This window comes from Papaver somniferum, chromosome 7, assembly GCF_003573695.1.
Source record: "Papaver somniferum cultivar HN1 chromosome 7, ASM357369v1, whole genome shotgun sequence".
In the NCBI taxonomy this organism is placed as follows: domain Eukaryota; kingdom Viridiplantae; phylum Streptophyta; class Magnoliopsida; order Ranunculales; family Papaveraceae; genus Papaver; species Papaver somniferum.
In genome coordinates, this window is record NC_039364.1 from 219,217,461 (window position 1) to 219,232,741 (window position 15,281).

General features: G+C 37.9%; 2 protein-coding genes and 1 long non-coding RNA gene across 3 annotated transcripts; 1 reads left to right on the plus strand and 2 right to left on the minus strand.

Annotated features, from left to right (window-relative positions):
- The first annotated feature begins 6,781 nt into the window (after positions 1-6,781).
- On the plus strand, positions 6,782-10,992 carry LOC113299597 (transmembrane protein 53-like). Its single transcript, XM_026548652.1, has 6 exons — positions 6,782-6,939; positions 7,456-7,604; positions 7,908-8,792; positions 8,884-8,989; positions 10,050-10,231; positions 10,497-10,992. The coding sequence occupies exons 3-6, from the start codon at positions 8,044-8,046 to the stop codon at positions 10,765-10,767; spliced, it is 1,308 nt and encodes a 435-aa protein (XP_026404437.1). The 5' UTR covers positions 6,782-6,939; positions 7,456-7,604; positions 7,908-8,043; the 3' UTR covers positions 10,768-10,992.
- A 162-nt stretch (positions 10,993-11,154) lies between these two features.
- LOC113299598 (kunitz trypsin inhibitor 2-like) lies at positions 11,155-12,915 on the minus strand. Its single transcript, XM_026548653.1, has one exon. The coding sequence runs from the start codon at positions 11,839-11,841 to the stop codon at positions 11,230-11,232; it is 612 nt and encodes a 203-aa protein (XP_026404438.1). The 5' UTR covers positions 11,842-12,915; the 3' UTR covers positions 11,155-11,229.
- A 258-nt stretch (positions 12,916-13,173) lies between these two features.
- Positions 13,174-15,212, minus strand: LOC113299599. Its single transcript, XR_003335128.1, has 5 exons — positions 15,105-15,212; positions 14,443-14,581; positions 13,973-14,295; positions 13,443-13,872; positions 13,174-13,282 (listed from the first exon to the last, which is right to left on the minus strand). It is a non-coding gene; the product is annotated as an uncharacterized LOC113299599 (long non-coding RNA).
- Positions 15,213-15,281: the final 69 nt, after the last annotated feature.

The window sequence follows — 15,281 nt, forward strand, 5'->3', positions numbered from 1 at the left end:
AACCAGGTGCAAGCACACTCCTTATGCGCATCTAACATCAACGAAGAACTCTTTGCAAGCGCAAGACCGTGGTGTATCGGTTTTCCCCTAACTTGCGCTTCTTTCTTCAGCCTTTTAATAAGCTTTATGATATACAAGAATTGGCCTTCCAATTCTCCTTTTATGGCATCACATTGCCACAAAAATGCTGGTTCAAAACCAGACTTTGCATTACCACCAATGTACATGCATTCGAGAGACATAACTATAATCTTCCATCAACTGGATACGATGAAAACACCTTAAATCTATCGCATATACATGTTCTCCATCTTCTTTGCCACTGCAAAGTCCATCAACTTCTTTGAGTTCGGGAATTTTCACAAAATTCCCATTACAACTTGTAATGTACTCGCTACCGATAACACCACAAAGATATGCATTCCTAATGCATCATCTTCGTATACTTGTGAGAAACATGGACTTTAACACCTGACTTGCACCATAGAAGTCAGAATACTCCTTAATTTTGTCATGTCATCACTTGAAAACCCGGTTTTCAATGACTCTTGCACGTTCGTCTAACACTTTGGGATGGAATTTTGACACCTTTGTCATAAACTTTTATGGCCTGCTGCTACATCAAACTTCAAAGTTCATTCCAATTGATCTTTCCACACAAGATCAACTTATTCTAGTCTCCATACTAGTGAAACCCAAACAATTCGTCACTGAATTCGACAAACAAATGACATTAACTTGAGTAAAAGAGAGAAAAATCAGCAAACTGTGTCCCTTAACACATCTCTGATACCGGCTGTCACATGCCCATTTAATCGCCTAAAATTTTCATGGGACATGACCGGCAATGATTGTGGTTCAGTGAATCATCTTCACCCAAAATCATTCAGCTTTGCATACTTGCATCAAAGTACGCATCTGCCTTCACTCATAAGGCTTTGCACAACGAAAGTCTTTTCTTCTTTCTCTCTAATTCTTCATTCCCCCATAAACATAAGAGGTTCTGCCATGTACTTAATCAATTCTCACAAAACATCAACAACATAATGAACACAAAGGATACTGCAACAAACCGATTTTATTGCACTAAAGGAAGATTACAAAACTCGTCCAACTCATGGACCAAAACAGGCTATTCACCCTCTTGGTGAATGCCTAAAACTCTCTCTACATTAGTGGTTCTTCTCTCAATTGAACAGCACCAACATTATTGATTCTTAGGCTATTTATACTAACTAGGATCAGGCCAAAACTTCTCTGCAACCTCTGCACAATCCTTGGACAGCCAAGTGCCCAAGTAGTTTCCATAACCGCCACTTTCAACTGCCACCTTTTGAGTTGTCACGCCAACAGGTGCCAAACTTGTTCTTGGTGGTTATGAATGCCATAATATGGTTATAAACACACTTTATAACCGTTCCATCTTGTCTCACTTCATTGGCATGCTCGCAAAGCCAACATGCCGCATGCCAACATGCCAACTCGCATGTTTCATCCTGCAACTTTGGCTTTGTCTTGCCTTCTACTTAATGAAGCTTCATTGTGTTTGCCAATAGCTTCATTACTTATCCAAATGAATTTACAATGTAGTGCCACCCTTACACTTCATTGGCCCTGCGGGTTGTGCCGCGTTTTAAGCACTTGACAGTCTACGCAGTGTCGCGCCATCCTGGATGCACACTGACTTGGCCTGCAACTCTATAACGGTAATCATTATGCGCCACTTGCATCCCTGTTATAGACCTCCTCCCACCAAATCTGTTCAACGTCCTCGTTGAACGCAACTTAGTATATTCAATATACTTGTTCTCCGGCCTTGTACGCTTCTGAGCCCTTCTCAGAAATCAACAAACTTTGCTTGGCCTTTTCCTTGCCAAAGCTTTTATACCTAATACCAATTTTCATCACTTAGCTTACTACCTTTCCATTGATCCTACTGACTTGCACTATTGTTGTCACGTTGGCCTACGCTTCAACTCCCACTACAATCACATATCAATACCCAAATGTTTTTTGTGATATATTACGCCATGCATTTTCAGAACTCCTCTGAAATTCGGAAGTTGTAATCTTTTGGCTAACCCTAAACCAATAGTCCTCATTCGATTGCATCAGCATCACAAATATTTTCTCCAAGCCATTCCATGCCTAAGTGTACACACCAAACAACCAACATATCACCATGATATGCATAACTTAGCTTACTGCCTTCAATTCCGACAGACATTGCACTCTTGCAATTCAACAGGCCTTACTGTAGACTAAGTGTTCTCCAATCGTATGCGCCTACGCCAAATCATGCCATGCCTTAAGGTATGCATGCTATGATTCCATACCACTCTGGTATGCGCCACAATCCATATCCTTTGCTGTCTTCAGAAATGCAACAAAACTTACACTAGATTTGGCCTCCAAATCATATTGTAAATTACGCTTCCTACCTTTGCACCATTTGTATGCCAAATAACCAACACCTTGCTGTTCTTTGCTTGCATTTTCGCTACACCTTGATTGAAATGCATGACTTTTGTATAGTCATGACTTAGGATACCAGGGTTTTTACGGTTGTCTCAATAGACTAGGTTCCTCTTCACACGCCTTTGAAACCAGCACTTTAAGAATCACTTGCTCTTTCAAACTTCTACGCTTTAACGTGGTGGAAAAACAACATCATGTTCTTCCTAACAATGAGTTACTCTTAACTCATATACTTGATGGACTTACATCTTCATTCTGCGTTACTCCATGCCTTCGCTGCCAAATGCCTCCGCACTTCCACATAACTCTCAACAACAAACTCGACTATGCCACCAACTCTTTTATTTGCTTCTTTCACTTTCAACGTCTTCCATTGCATATTTTGGCTTAATATGCCGTGTAGCATCTTCCACGCGAACTAGCTTTACTTTGAACGAAAGAGGCAAGATCTTTCACTTAAAATACCTTCATTCACTACTACCTTACATAGAAGACTTCATTCCAACACCAAGGTCCACTCGAACCAAACTGAAAGTATACTCAAACTTGAGAAAATACTCGTGCCAACTGATTGCAACTTGTACGACCTAACAAGCCTTGAAATACTGACTTCAACTTCGCTTCTAAGAAACAAAGGAAGCGAGATAGCACCTACTGTCCCCAATGTAACAATTCACTTTGCCACGTGCACTCTCCCAACTATCAACGTTCTTATGCAACTCCCATAACGAAGCACAATATAATTGACACTTAGTTGAACACTCCTTTTAGACTGATGCTATCATTTTGCTTTAGCTTTCATGAAGGTTTCTTCAAAAATGACCTCATGCCATTCTTATGCATCACCACTACTTTGTCCTTCTTTCTCCATGCATCTTCAATTTGCCTAACTTGCATTTCTTCACGCATTATGCATTCTGGCCATGCCCAGATCTCATTTGGCGCATTCTACTGTTGCATACATGTTATGCCAATTAGCACCCAAATCTTGACACAAACTTGTGCACCTTTGCACAACTGAAACGGACTTAACTTGGTGATTCTGAGCATCACCATAGAGCTCAGCAAAGTCATATGACTCAATGACTTCCGTGGATAAACACTTTGGACAGTTTCAAACAAAGCCATAGTCCTTGCAAATGAGGCGCCACTGCCTACGTTCCATGAAGCAAGAATGTCGCATTCTTCTTCAAACTTGGAACCCATTTTTACTTCCCCTGCACAAATGGTTTCTCTTGTCTTTCACCTTCTCCAAAATCAACTTCAGTAGCAACAATTGTTGATTTGCAGTTGACAAGAACATCCGCTTGTGGTTATGATCAAATGCAGGACTTTGGACACCCTTTTCCAAGCATACTGATCCCACTCATAAACCAGGTGCAAGCACACTCCTTGTGCGCATCTAACATCAACGAAGAACTCTTTGCAAACGCAAGACCGTGGTGTATCGGTTTTCCCCTAACTTGCGCTTCTTTCTTCAGCCTTTTAATAAGCTTTATGATATACAATAATTGGCCTTCCAATTCTCCTTTTATGGCATCACATTGCCACAAAAATGCTGGTTCAAAACCAGACTTTGCGTTACCACCAATGTACATGCATTCGAGAGAGATAACTATAATCTTCCATCAACTGGATACGATGAAAACACCTTCAATCTATCGCATATACATGTTCTCCATCTTCTTTCCATTGCAAAGGCCATCAACTTCTTTGAGTTCGGTAATTTTCACAAAATTCCCATTACAACTTGTAATGTACTCGTTACCGATAACACCACAAAGATATGCATTCCTAATGCATCATCTTCGTATACTTGTGAGAAACATGGACTTTAACACCTGACTTGCACCATAGAAGTCAGCATACTCCTTAATTTTGTCATGTCATCACTTGAAAACCCGGTTTTCAATGACTCTTGCACGTTCGTCTAACACTTTGGGATGGAATTTTGACACCTTTGTCATAAACTTTTATGGCCTGCTGCTACATCAAACTTCAAAGTTCATTCCAATTGAGCTTTCCACACAAGATCAACTTCTTCTAGTCTCCATACTAGTGAAACCCAAACAATTCTTCACTGAATTCGACAAACAAATGACATTAACTTGAGTAAAAGAGAGAAAAATCAGCAAACTGTGTCCCTTAACACATCTATGATACCGGCTGTCACATGCCCATTTAATCGCCTAAAATTTTCATGGGACATGACCGGCAATGATTGTGGTTCAGTGAATCAGCTTCACCCAAAATCATTCAGCCTTGCATACTTGCATAAAAGTACGCATCTGCCTTCACTCATAAGGCTTTGCACAACGGAAGTCTTTTCTTCTTTCTCTCTAATTCTTCATGCCCCCATAAGCATAAGATGTTATTCCATGTACTTAATTAATTCTCACACAACATCAACAACATAATGAACACAAAGGATATCGTTACAAACCCATTTTATTGCACTAAAGTAAGATTACAAAACTCGTCCAACTCATGGACCAAAACAGGCCATTCACCCTCTTGGTGAATGATTAAAACTCTCTCTACATTAGTGGTTCTTCTATCAATTGAACACCACCAACATTATTTCTTCCTAGGCTATTTATAATAACTAGGATCAGGCCCAAACTTCTGTGCAACCGTTGCACAAGCCTTGGACAGCCAAGTGTCCAAGTAGTTTCCATAACCGTCACTTTCAACTGCCACCTATTGAGTTGTCACGCCAAAAGGTGACACACTTGTTCTTGGTGGTTATGAATACCCTAATATGGTTATAAACACACTTTATAACCGTTCCATCTTGTCTCACTTCATTGGCATGCTCGCAAAGCCATACACCAACTCCTAACCGTCACTTGAGCCGTATTGCTCACTTGCTGTGCCATACTGGATTCTATCTTGCACCAACGTTCAGCTCTCTTGGCCCTGCATGTTTATCATTCCAAACTCATGCACGAACAATCCTTATACTTCAAACATCGAGGCCAGTTCCTTAAGCTCACTCTAGTTACTCATGCGTCATATATGCTTCACTTCGCCAATTAGCTTGACAACAACAATGCAACTCTTGCATTACCAACTTGTTTGCATTGTTCAAGCTTTGACCAGCCTTGAACTAATGCATATACTAATCCTTAGTATATTCTACATGATTGCATCGTCCTTGAGTTTGGGCCAACTCAATTCCACGGACATGCCAACATGTCGCATGCCAACTCGTATGTTGCATCTTGCAACTTTGGCTTTGTCTTGCCTTCTACTTACTGAAGCTTCATTGTGTCGGCCAATAGCTTCATTACTTAGACAAATGCATTTACAATGTAGTGCCACCCTTACAATTCATTGGCCCTGCGGGGTTGTGCCATTCTAAGCACTTGACAGTCTACGCAGTGTCGCGCAATCCTGGCTGCACACTGACTTGGCCTGCAACTCTATAACGTGTAATCATTATGCGCCACTTGCATCCCTGTTATAGATATCTTCCATGAGAATCGTTGATTAGCTTTGTCTCCTAGCAAAGAGTTTCCTTAATTGAGATTTACTCTTATTAATGAACCCATCAATTATCCGTATTTGAGAAACTTCATAATTAACGCGAGTTTATTGAACCCACAAGAATGGAGACCAGACATGGGCTTTAGAAAAAGAAAATGGAAAAAGAAGGATTGGAGGTTATATGTTTTATAAATATTCAAACCGTCTGCGCTAGTCAAAAGATAGTCAGGGGGATTCTATAAACTACAGAAAGTCATTTAACAATTTAATAACAGTCTTCGGTTAGTCTCCGACCCTAACGCATCAACTACATGTTTTACGACCCAGACCCTAATTAGGTACTAAAGTAACGATCCTTTTACAAAATAAATCTAGTTTTTATTACTTGTAATCTTGTTCTTGATGTTCTTAACCATAATGTAATCTATTTGAAGCTATGAATGAAATTCAAAAAACTTTCATAAAACAGAAGAAAAAAAAGTTGGGTTAAATGACAATTGGATAAGAAAATAATAGGGCAGTCGACAATTCATAAATTAAGTAACGATTAATAAGGTCAATTAGTCTGTACAGGAAGATAATTGAGGAAGGATAAATATTTTCCTTTTTTATTTCCGTGAAAATCTTTCAATTTCAACAACTTTAATATACTAAAAACGTATGATTTTGGTATGTTTAAATGCAAACACATAGCGTTTCCTTATTGGTAGGCGCACAGTTGTAGAGGATTTTGGCGTATAGGATGCGGAGCCCTCCCTTTATGTTGGAACTTGTCCGTAATTAAAGGTGGGTTGCAGCAAAGGCACGCGAGTTCAGGAACACAAAGAAAGAAAGAAACTCAACACACAAACAACAACAAGAAAAAAAAAACTCTTCTTCTTCTTTCACACCCATTCTCATTCATACCACAACACCAATCTTCTATTCAAGAAATTAGGGTTTCATTCTCGATCTCTCAGTTTTACTAAAAAGGTAACGAATTGTTTCTTCTTGTGTTCTTTCTTTGCTCAGAGGATTGGTTTTTCTCATTGTATCAGCTTTTTTTATTTCTGGGTTCGGAACGTTTTTTTTTGTTCATCTTCTTATGGGATTTTGAATTTTTTTAGGGTTCCTTAATTATTATTTTTATTTCAGGGTTCAATTTGAATTTACTTATATTTCAATTGATTCCTTTTCGGGTGAAATTGATGTTGATGTTTTTCTGAAATCTTCATCTCGAGCGATTCTATACCAATTTTCAACTCACTTCCGCCGTTTCTTTGGATGAATGAGGGTGATAATGTCATTTACGCTGCAGTTCAATCTTTTTAACGGCTCCTTTTTAATTCTGAATCTCTGTAATTCTGTTTCCGAAATTGTTATGACTGTTTTACCCCAAAGCTTCGTTTCTAAAAAAAATCGGTGGGAATTAACGAACTCGAAATGACATAATTACCCCTTTCAACCATTGCAGTAATCGACCATTTCTTTTACTTTTTCATTGTGCAGGGATCGACTGAGAGGAATTCTTGTGTTAAAGGTCGGGCTGTCAATTGAACTTGGCAGCCCGATTCTCTTCAACATAATTGAAGTATCACGAACTTTGATTCTGTTGCTTTGACAACTCACCCTTATCAATAGCTTAATCAGAACAGCTGGTAAGAATTTTTCCACCTCTCGTATCTGCCTTATCAGTCTTCTAATAGTATAATATAATGGATTGTAATATGGGTCAAAAATTAGAAATTGAATGGGTAATTCTGTCTTTTGGACTAAAAGTATGGGTTCAAACATGGCAACCCTTTATGACTGGTGTTTTCCACGCGGAGAATAAGCAGTTTCCTTGCTGATGTTCAGTAGTACTATTTTATTGGAACAAAGTTATTCTGATTCCTATAAATATTCGTTCATATAGACATATCCTGAATTGAATGCTTTTTTTTTTTTTTTGCTCTGAACAGGATATCATATAGAAGGTTCTGGTTGTCTGTCTTGGTTCCTTCATATTGACTGGTTGGTTCTCAAGTTGAAAGAATTTTCAATACTTTCTTGAAAGTTGTTTGAAAGTTGTATGTTGAGTAACCAGTTAATTCAAACATGGGTTCCCTCTCTGGAATCCTTCATCGACCACTAACTACAGCTGCTGCAGTTGCAATTGCTACTGTCTCTGCCGACCTTCCAGATAAATTGCCGCCTCCAAAGCAATCAGAGCCGTGTTTCACTGATGCCCAATCGAGTACATCAGCTTCTACTTCGGAGGAATTTAAGTCATGGGTATCCGGCTTATCCGTTTCTAACTTAACAAACTTTTCATTTGCAACAAGATTTAGAGTACCTACACCAAATTCTAAGTTTCTTGTTCCTACTTCAAGTTTTCCATCTAGTCACTTTAGTTTATTCTCTTCCTTTACTGCTTCACCGCCTGCACTTCTGTCATTGTATCAATCAGCTGAACTGTCCAAGGCTCCTAAAGCCATAGATTACATAAACACTACACCTTTGCCACCTCCAGAAGGGATGTACAGATGGCATTTGCCAGAGCCAAAGGCGTATAAGGTTTCGGAAGATGCAGAATGTTCATCGGCCAAGTCTCGTACAGTTGTAGTTTTGCTAGGATGGTTGGGAGCTAAGCAGAAGCACCTGAAAAGATATGCAGATTGGTATACTTCAAGGGGATTTCATGCGATAACTTTCACTTTTCCCATGGCTGAGATACTTAACTATCAGGTTGTTGGAAAATCTGATGAAAACATAGAGTTGCTTGTTAACCATCTAGCTGATTGGCTAGAAGAAGAGGAAGGAAAAAATCTAGTTTTTCATACTTTCAGCAATACTGGCTGGTTAACGTGAGTATACTCTCGCTTCTTATTTTGACGTTGTATATCGTTTTACTATGATATCTATTGTTTTGATGTTCTGATATCATTTCTCTTACAGTTATGGAGTTATTCTTGAAAAGTTTCAGAAGCAGGATCAATCTATAATTGGAAGGATTAGAGGTTGTGTTGTGGATTCGGCTCCTGCTGCAGCTCCAGACCCACGGGTAAAACATAAATGTCTATAGGTTTTCGCTACTTTTCTGTTATGTACATTCTTAGAGCTTAGGTCATGCTATATATACATAACCAGCAGCCAGCAGTTAAAGGGAGAAGCTCTCAACTCCTAATTCGTCTGAGTTGGACAGTAGATTTTAGAGACCTGTTCATCGGTACTCATAGGCAGTCCCTGCCACAAAACATAAATGTTCAACATGGTGCTTTTGATGAATTCTCCATGAACTTGCTAAGAAGACTCATGGGATGTCTGTCCCCCATCCCCACCCGTAGCACAGCAATACTCAATATAGTGTGTTTGAGAAATTGTATTTGAAGTTGCAAGGACTAGCATAGTGTGTTTGAGAAATTGTATTTGAAGTTGCAAGGACTAGCATACATAAAGTTCGGGTTGATTAGGTTGCCAACCCACAACGCACCTCATATTCACATACACAAATTTGTCCAGTTTTTGCAAATGGTCCCACTCTGCACCTTTTTACTCTTCCACCCAGTAGTGTTAAGAAAAATGTTAACCAGAGTTACACTCTCAAATCATCCATTCTAATTGATGTGAAAAATATAAAACAGATTTCTCATTTCTTTTGTGAATTTCCCTGACAAAGCGTCATATGCTTGTCCTGCCTAACAGGCGCTTTGTGTACGCAGTTGTGTTTGCCATCCAATGGCTAGGTGAAACCTAACTGTATAACTTCATAGCCAGAGCCATAGTAGGAGATGCTTAATTCTAACCGTAGGTGAATGATGATCATTTCACGTCCCAACTGTTGATTTCGGCGGTTTCCACATGCTAACACTTGATAATGGGGTCAGAAATAGAGAGAAGACATTTTGGGTTAATTTTAGCATAATATATGAGGATTAAATCCTGAACTGGACAAATTTGATGCTAATACCTGATGTTGGCATATGTAATTGTGCCAAAACCTAATGTCCCCGTGGTGTTCCCTCGAATTGAAAGAGCGATGGAGTATTATCTCCGTAGTTCATTTATTTTTCTTTCCATTTGACTTAGTAAAATGCTAAATCTTTTTTACTATTATCGTTCAGGTTTGGGCATCAGGTTTTTCTGCCGCATTTTTGAAAAAGCAAAGTGTTGCAACTAAAAGTGCGTTCAGCGGTTCTGATTCTGAGAATGTTGCAGAACCCAGACCTGCAGTAACTGAAGCAGCTTTGCTAGTAGTTTTGGAGAAATTCTTCGAGGTGGTTCTCAATCTCCCCAAAATTAACAGGTAAATTTTCCTCCTGTGAATCGTTTATGTTCAGATATCCTAAAATAAGCTTTTGGTTTAAACGCTCTTGCAACCTTGGTTTTAACATCCAGCTAAAGTCTTGGTTTACTTTAAATTGTGTCCTTGTATGCTCTACCTTATGCCATTGCTTTGTTCAAAATATCGAAGTTGGTTGCATGGATAAATAATTGATATGCTTCTACTTTGCTATTGTATCATCTCCGTTTAGCATCTAAATTTCTACCAATGTTCTGTCGATCTATAGGAGGCTCTTGGATGTTATGAGTTTGTTAGCAGTGAAGCAACCAAAATGCCCGCAGTTGTATATTTACAGCTCTGCAGACAAGGTTATTCCAGCTAAATCTGTAGAATCTTTCATTGAGGAACAACGTAAATCTGGGATAGAAGTCAGGGCTTGCGACTTTGTCTCGACGCCTCATGTTGATCATTACCGTAACGATCCTACCCTTTATACTTCTCAACTCACCAACTTTCTCGAAGACTGTGTGCTCACCTGTTGCAAACATTCTTCTTAATAGAATTTTGATTCTTTTCTTCACCATAATTTTTTATACATTTATAGATTACAAAATAGAAGAAAGTTTTTCTCGGCTGTAACTTACTCCTTTTATTGTTGTAAAAATTAACAGGAAGAATGTTTTCATCCATTTTTTGGTTGTAACGATTCTTACTTGCAAGCTATCAAGTAGTGCAAGAATACATAAAAGTGATTCATTTCTCTGGTTCGTTTTTACATTTCATTACTTGGGTTGTATATTTTTTTCTGCTATATTTTTTCTACATTCACAGGTAATGCATAATAGAATCCTCCAGCAAAAAAAGTTGTTTCTGACCAAGTTTCTCCCAATTTTTCTTTTCTTTTAGGAGTAGTTCATAAATATAAATTGCCCCAAAAGACACCGTTTCTGAAACTTAAATGTGAATGATAAGGAAAGAACACAACAATTTTATGCCTTTCTAAATGTAACACAACAATTTTATGCTTTTTTGAACGTCATTGCTAGCGGTGCATCACTTAAACCTAACCATCTACTACCATCCTCATAAAGAACGCCCAAATCCCCACAAACAACTTTACAGAACTTACAAACACCGGGGCAATAAACAAGTTTATAGTCTCCTCCACCTCCATGTTTTTCTATCTTAAACCAGTTATTAACTGTCCCTAAACCTGGATTACCAACAATCCCACCGGTTTTAACGTACCTCTTGCCCGTTAAATCATCAATTTCTCCAAGTCTCCAAGCAGTCGATTGTACACAGGTTGTCGCTGTTGAGAACACTACATTCACATCAACTGATATATTTACTGCCTTCAGATTCCTATCAGCATGAAAAAATCTCAGTGGTATTCCATTAGAAACTTCAAAATTTTCCTGCAGAACAAAGAAGGGACATGTATTGTCTCGCAGCCCAATTCCCAGTCCACCCCCACCTTTCCCACGAATAACAGGAACAACGTAGTAATTTGACGATGTCCGGAGTTTCGCGCCATCCATATCAAGCACAATTGTGTCAGTTAAAGCCATAAACGATAAAATACTTAAGGAAGAAAGTAAGAGAGCCCATACTAGTAAACTTATCTTCATTTTCTTATGCTGTGTTTTCAAAATTGAGATTGTAATCAGGGCAAGTGAGATTTATACAGACAACCATTATATAGAGAGAGGGCAGAAACGTATAGTTGCTTGAAATATATTCACAAAGATTTATAAGAACTGGACTTCCCAACATGTGAAACAGATTACGGACAGAGAACACAGAGAAAACCAAAAATGATGCAAATTTAAACAGGCCTATGCAAATTATACTGCTCATGTGACACAAGAGACGAAAACCAATTTTTTTTTTCCTAACAAGTCTTTTTCTTATGGTTATCATTATATGTACATACTGGTGGTAGTTGAACCATTACAATTTCTATACAGAAATGGTTGTAATGTGAATGCCACTTACTTTGTTTGTTTTCGGTTTGTTTTCAGATAGTTAATGTTGAGTGTAATTTGTTTCATTATCCATGAGTGAATGACTAATCAAAGTTTGTTGTGTTTGTATAATGATTTTTGACATAAGTTAAAGTACAAAAGCACCTGTCTGAGTAAGAGAAATTGAGAAAAAGTCCATTTATATTAAATGATCTTTGAGTTTATCGGTCTAATGGAGATGGGCATAAGATAATCCCTGTGTCAAATTAGGTAGATGTGGACTTTAACGAGCAAAATTTGAAGACTTAGATGGATGATTGTAGGTACAAGAAGGTCCGCTTGAACAAAGTAGGGAATCGAACACCTGAATAAAACCTTTACTGAGCAAAACAGTTAAAAACTATTGGCTGTTGACAAGTAGAATCCGATGTTTATCATACCGTTTTTGTTTTTGTTGAACTTGGCGAACCTGTTTGGCCCCAAATCTTTAATCAAGTAAGACTATTGTTACCAGGATGTTGCTCCGTGTCTTTACTTTCCTCCAGAGATAACAATTGCTGATCTAAGTGCTCACTCATGTTAGAAAACCAGTGAAGCCCAGCTAGAGCCTTTTCTTGTTCTGTAACCTGCAATAGAAATATTTGGGCACGTCAATGCTAGCCTCTGAAACTTCTGCACATAATTTATCAGAAAAAAGCCAACTATTATGAACTATTAAAAATATGGCATCAGAAGCAAATCTTGCTTTCTATCTTTTTACTCGAACAAAAAAAAAAAATCATTTTCTTTCGTTATCGAGAGAAAGGAAAATTAACTATTTTCTTTCACATATTTTGCACCAACTAAGAAAATCAGTTTGCCAACAAATTACGTAATATTTTTTTTTTTGAGATACAGAAGAAGTGGACTCTGAACATATGCGGTATACCTTGAGAACAAATGCAACACCCATCATGAACCCATCATATACAATTACCTGGTTTACTATATCAAGGCCCACCTCCTCATTATACTAGCCTTGCCGTTGATTTTGAAATCTAGTGAGTAGATTACAAGGGGTGGAACTATGAGACAGAAATCTCTGAGAGGCATTTTTCTCACTGTTCTGAAGTCCCGACATACAAATGAATAGGTAGTATTACTAATTTAGAAGATGAAAGTAATGATAAAATGGGAGTTTGAAACTCTTCACAGATTATAATTTATAATATCCTGAGGTGTAGAAATTAATACTTGTATATGACATGAAAAAAAAGCAAGATTACTTTTGAAACTGTAGTGAGGAGAGGAAATTTTTGCACATGCACTTTAGGATGATGTGCGATTTCCATTGCTTTGTCCATTATTTTGGCAGCTGTGACGATTCCATTGTTGTGTCTATTCTTAATCTATGCGCAGTCAATATCCAGATAACCCTGGTTCAGTGACAAAACACATCCATAGGCAAATCACGAATACACATGAGAGAACAAAGACTATTACGACCATCCACATTCATATCAGACTAAAAGTATCAAAAGCAAAGACAGTTGACAGCTAAGGGCAGGGCAGAGAACGACGGAGTTCTCCTGGTAAATACATGATAATTACAGAATGCAAGTCTCACCCTGCTAACCAACCACTTACAGTGCTTTGGAGGACATCCAGGGCAGTCGAAAGTATGGAAAGCCTTTCACATCTACCCCTCCTTAACACCTATAAAAGGGTCAATATGTGTTTCAAAGACTATCATAAAGAATAATCCAGCACTAAGATTTCAAAATTATCAAACATTACTACAAGGTAATCAACATACTTATTTCTTGACTAGTCAACCACAAAATATACACAGGTTGATTTGGGATATCTTGCAAATCTTTCAATCGGTACATTTATCCAATATCAACTTTTTCTTGTATAACCAAATGATGTTGTTCAACCTTGTTGCCCAAAGTTGCCTGAAAAGGCTAACTCCTATATGAAGAAACGACCAAGAAATTGTCCAATTTTTTGTGTTTCAGAGATCACATATTGCCTTCACCAGCAATTTATTCACCACGAAAAGAGAAAACCTCCAATGCCTCCTGCCTTCACCCACCATACGGGTCTCTTATCCTAGTCCAGGCTGAGAAAAGTTTCCTAAAATGTAAGCCAAAGAAGAAATCAGTAACAAAAATGAAAAAAAAGGACAAATCTTTACTCAGATTTATCTTGTGGAAATTCCAGTGAAGAGTGGCTGAAGCTGTAGTTTCATTAGCATGTTGTAACCAAATCTTATGAATTTACCTAGCAAACTGTGTCACGGATGATTAATATAGATAGCAAACTCTTAGCCTCAACTCATTGCTTCTTAGCTGCTGTCATTCCTATTAGTATTTGTTTCAAACACTTCAAGACCACAATCACTCTTCCCCTGTTGACATATCTAAACTTTGTAAATTAGCATCACCAACTCCAAATCCACTTATGATCATTGAATATATCAGTTCGCAAAAATTCAACACACACAAATTCACCTCAAGTCAAACCAAATTCATCTTCAAATAAAATCAAATCACAATTTCAGAAACTAACTTATAGAAGTAAATCAGTTTTGCTTCATTGAAACTAACTTATAGTGGTTAATGCATCTTGAGCGACTAATTTCCAGACTCATATCTATTAGTGCATCAATTGTTTGGTGTACATAAAGAAAATTGGTAAGTTTGAATCTTTGACCTCTTCCTCATAGTTTTGTTGTTGTATTGCTCTTTCAGGTGTATAATCCCAGAAACAAAAATTAGAATTCGGTATTTAGAAACTTATGATAACGGCTACAAGTTAGTATTTTTAAAAAAAAATCGAATTTTGGGAAGTTCCAGTTTTTAGAAACTTAAAAAAGACCGTTAAGAAATTTAAACATCTATATAAAGATAACCGCGTGTAAGAGCAATACCCAGATATCTTACTTGTAATCTCTGCTCTAACACTCTCAACTCTTTCTCCATATTTTCTAATCATCTTCTTCTTCATTCTCCATTTTTCTTCAAATTTCTTGATCTTCTCTAATGGCTTCCCTGGTTAGGTTTCTGATTTTAATTTGTATAATTTGCAGTTTCTGGTCATCTATTTCAGCTAGGTCGGTG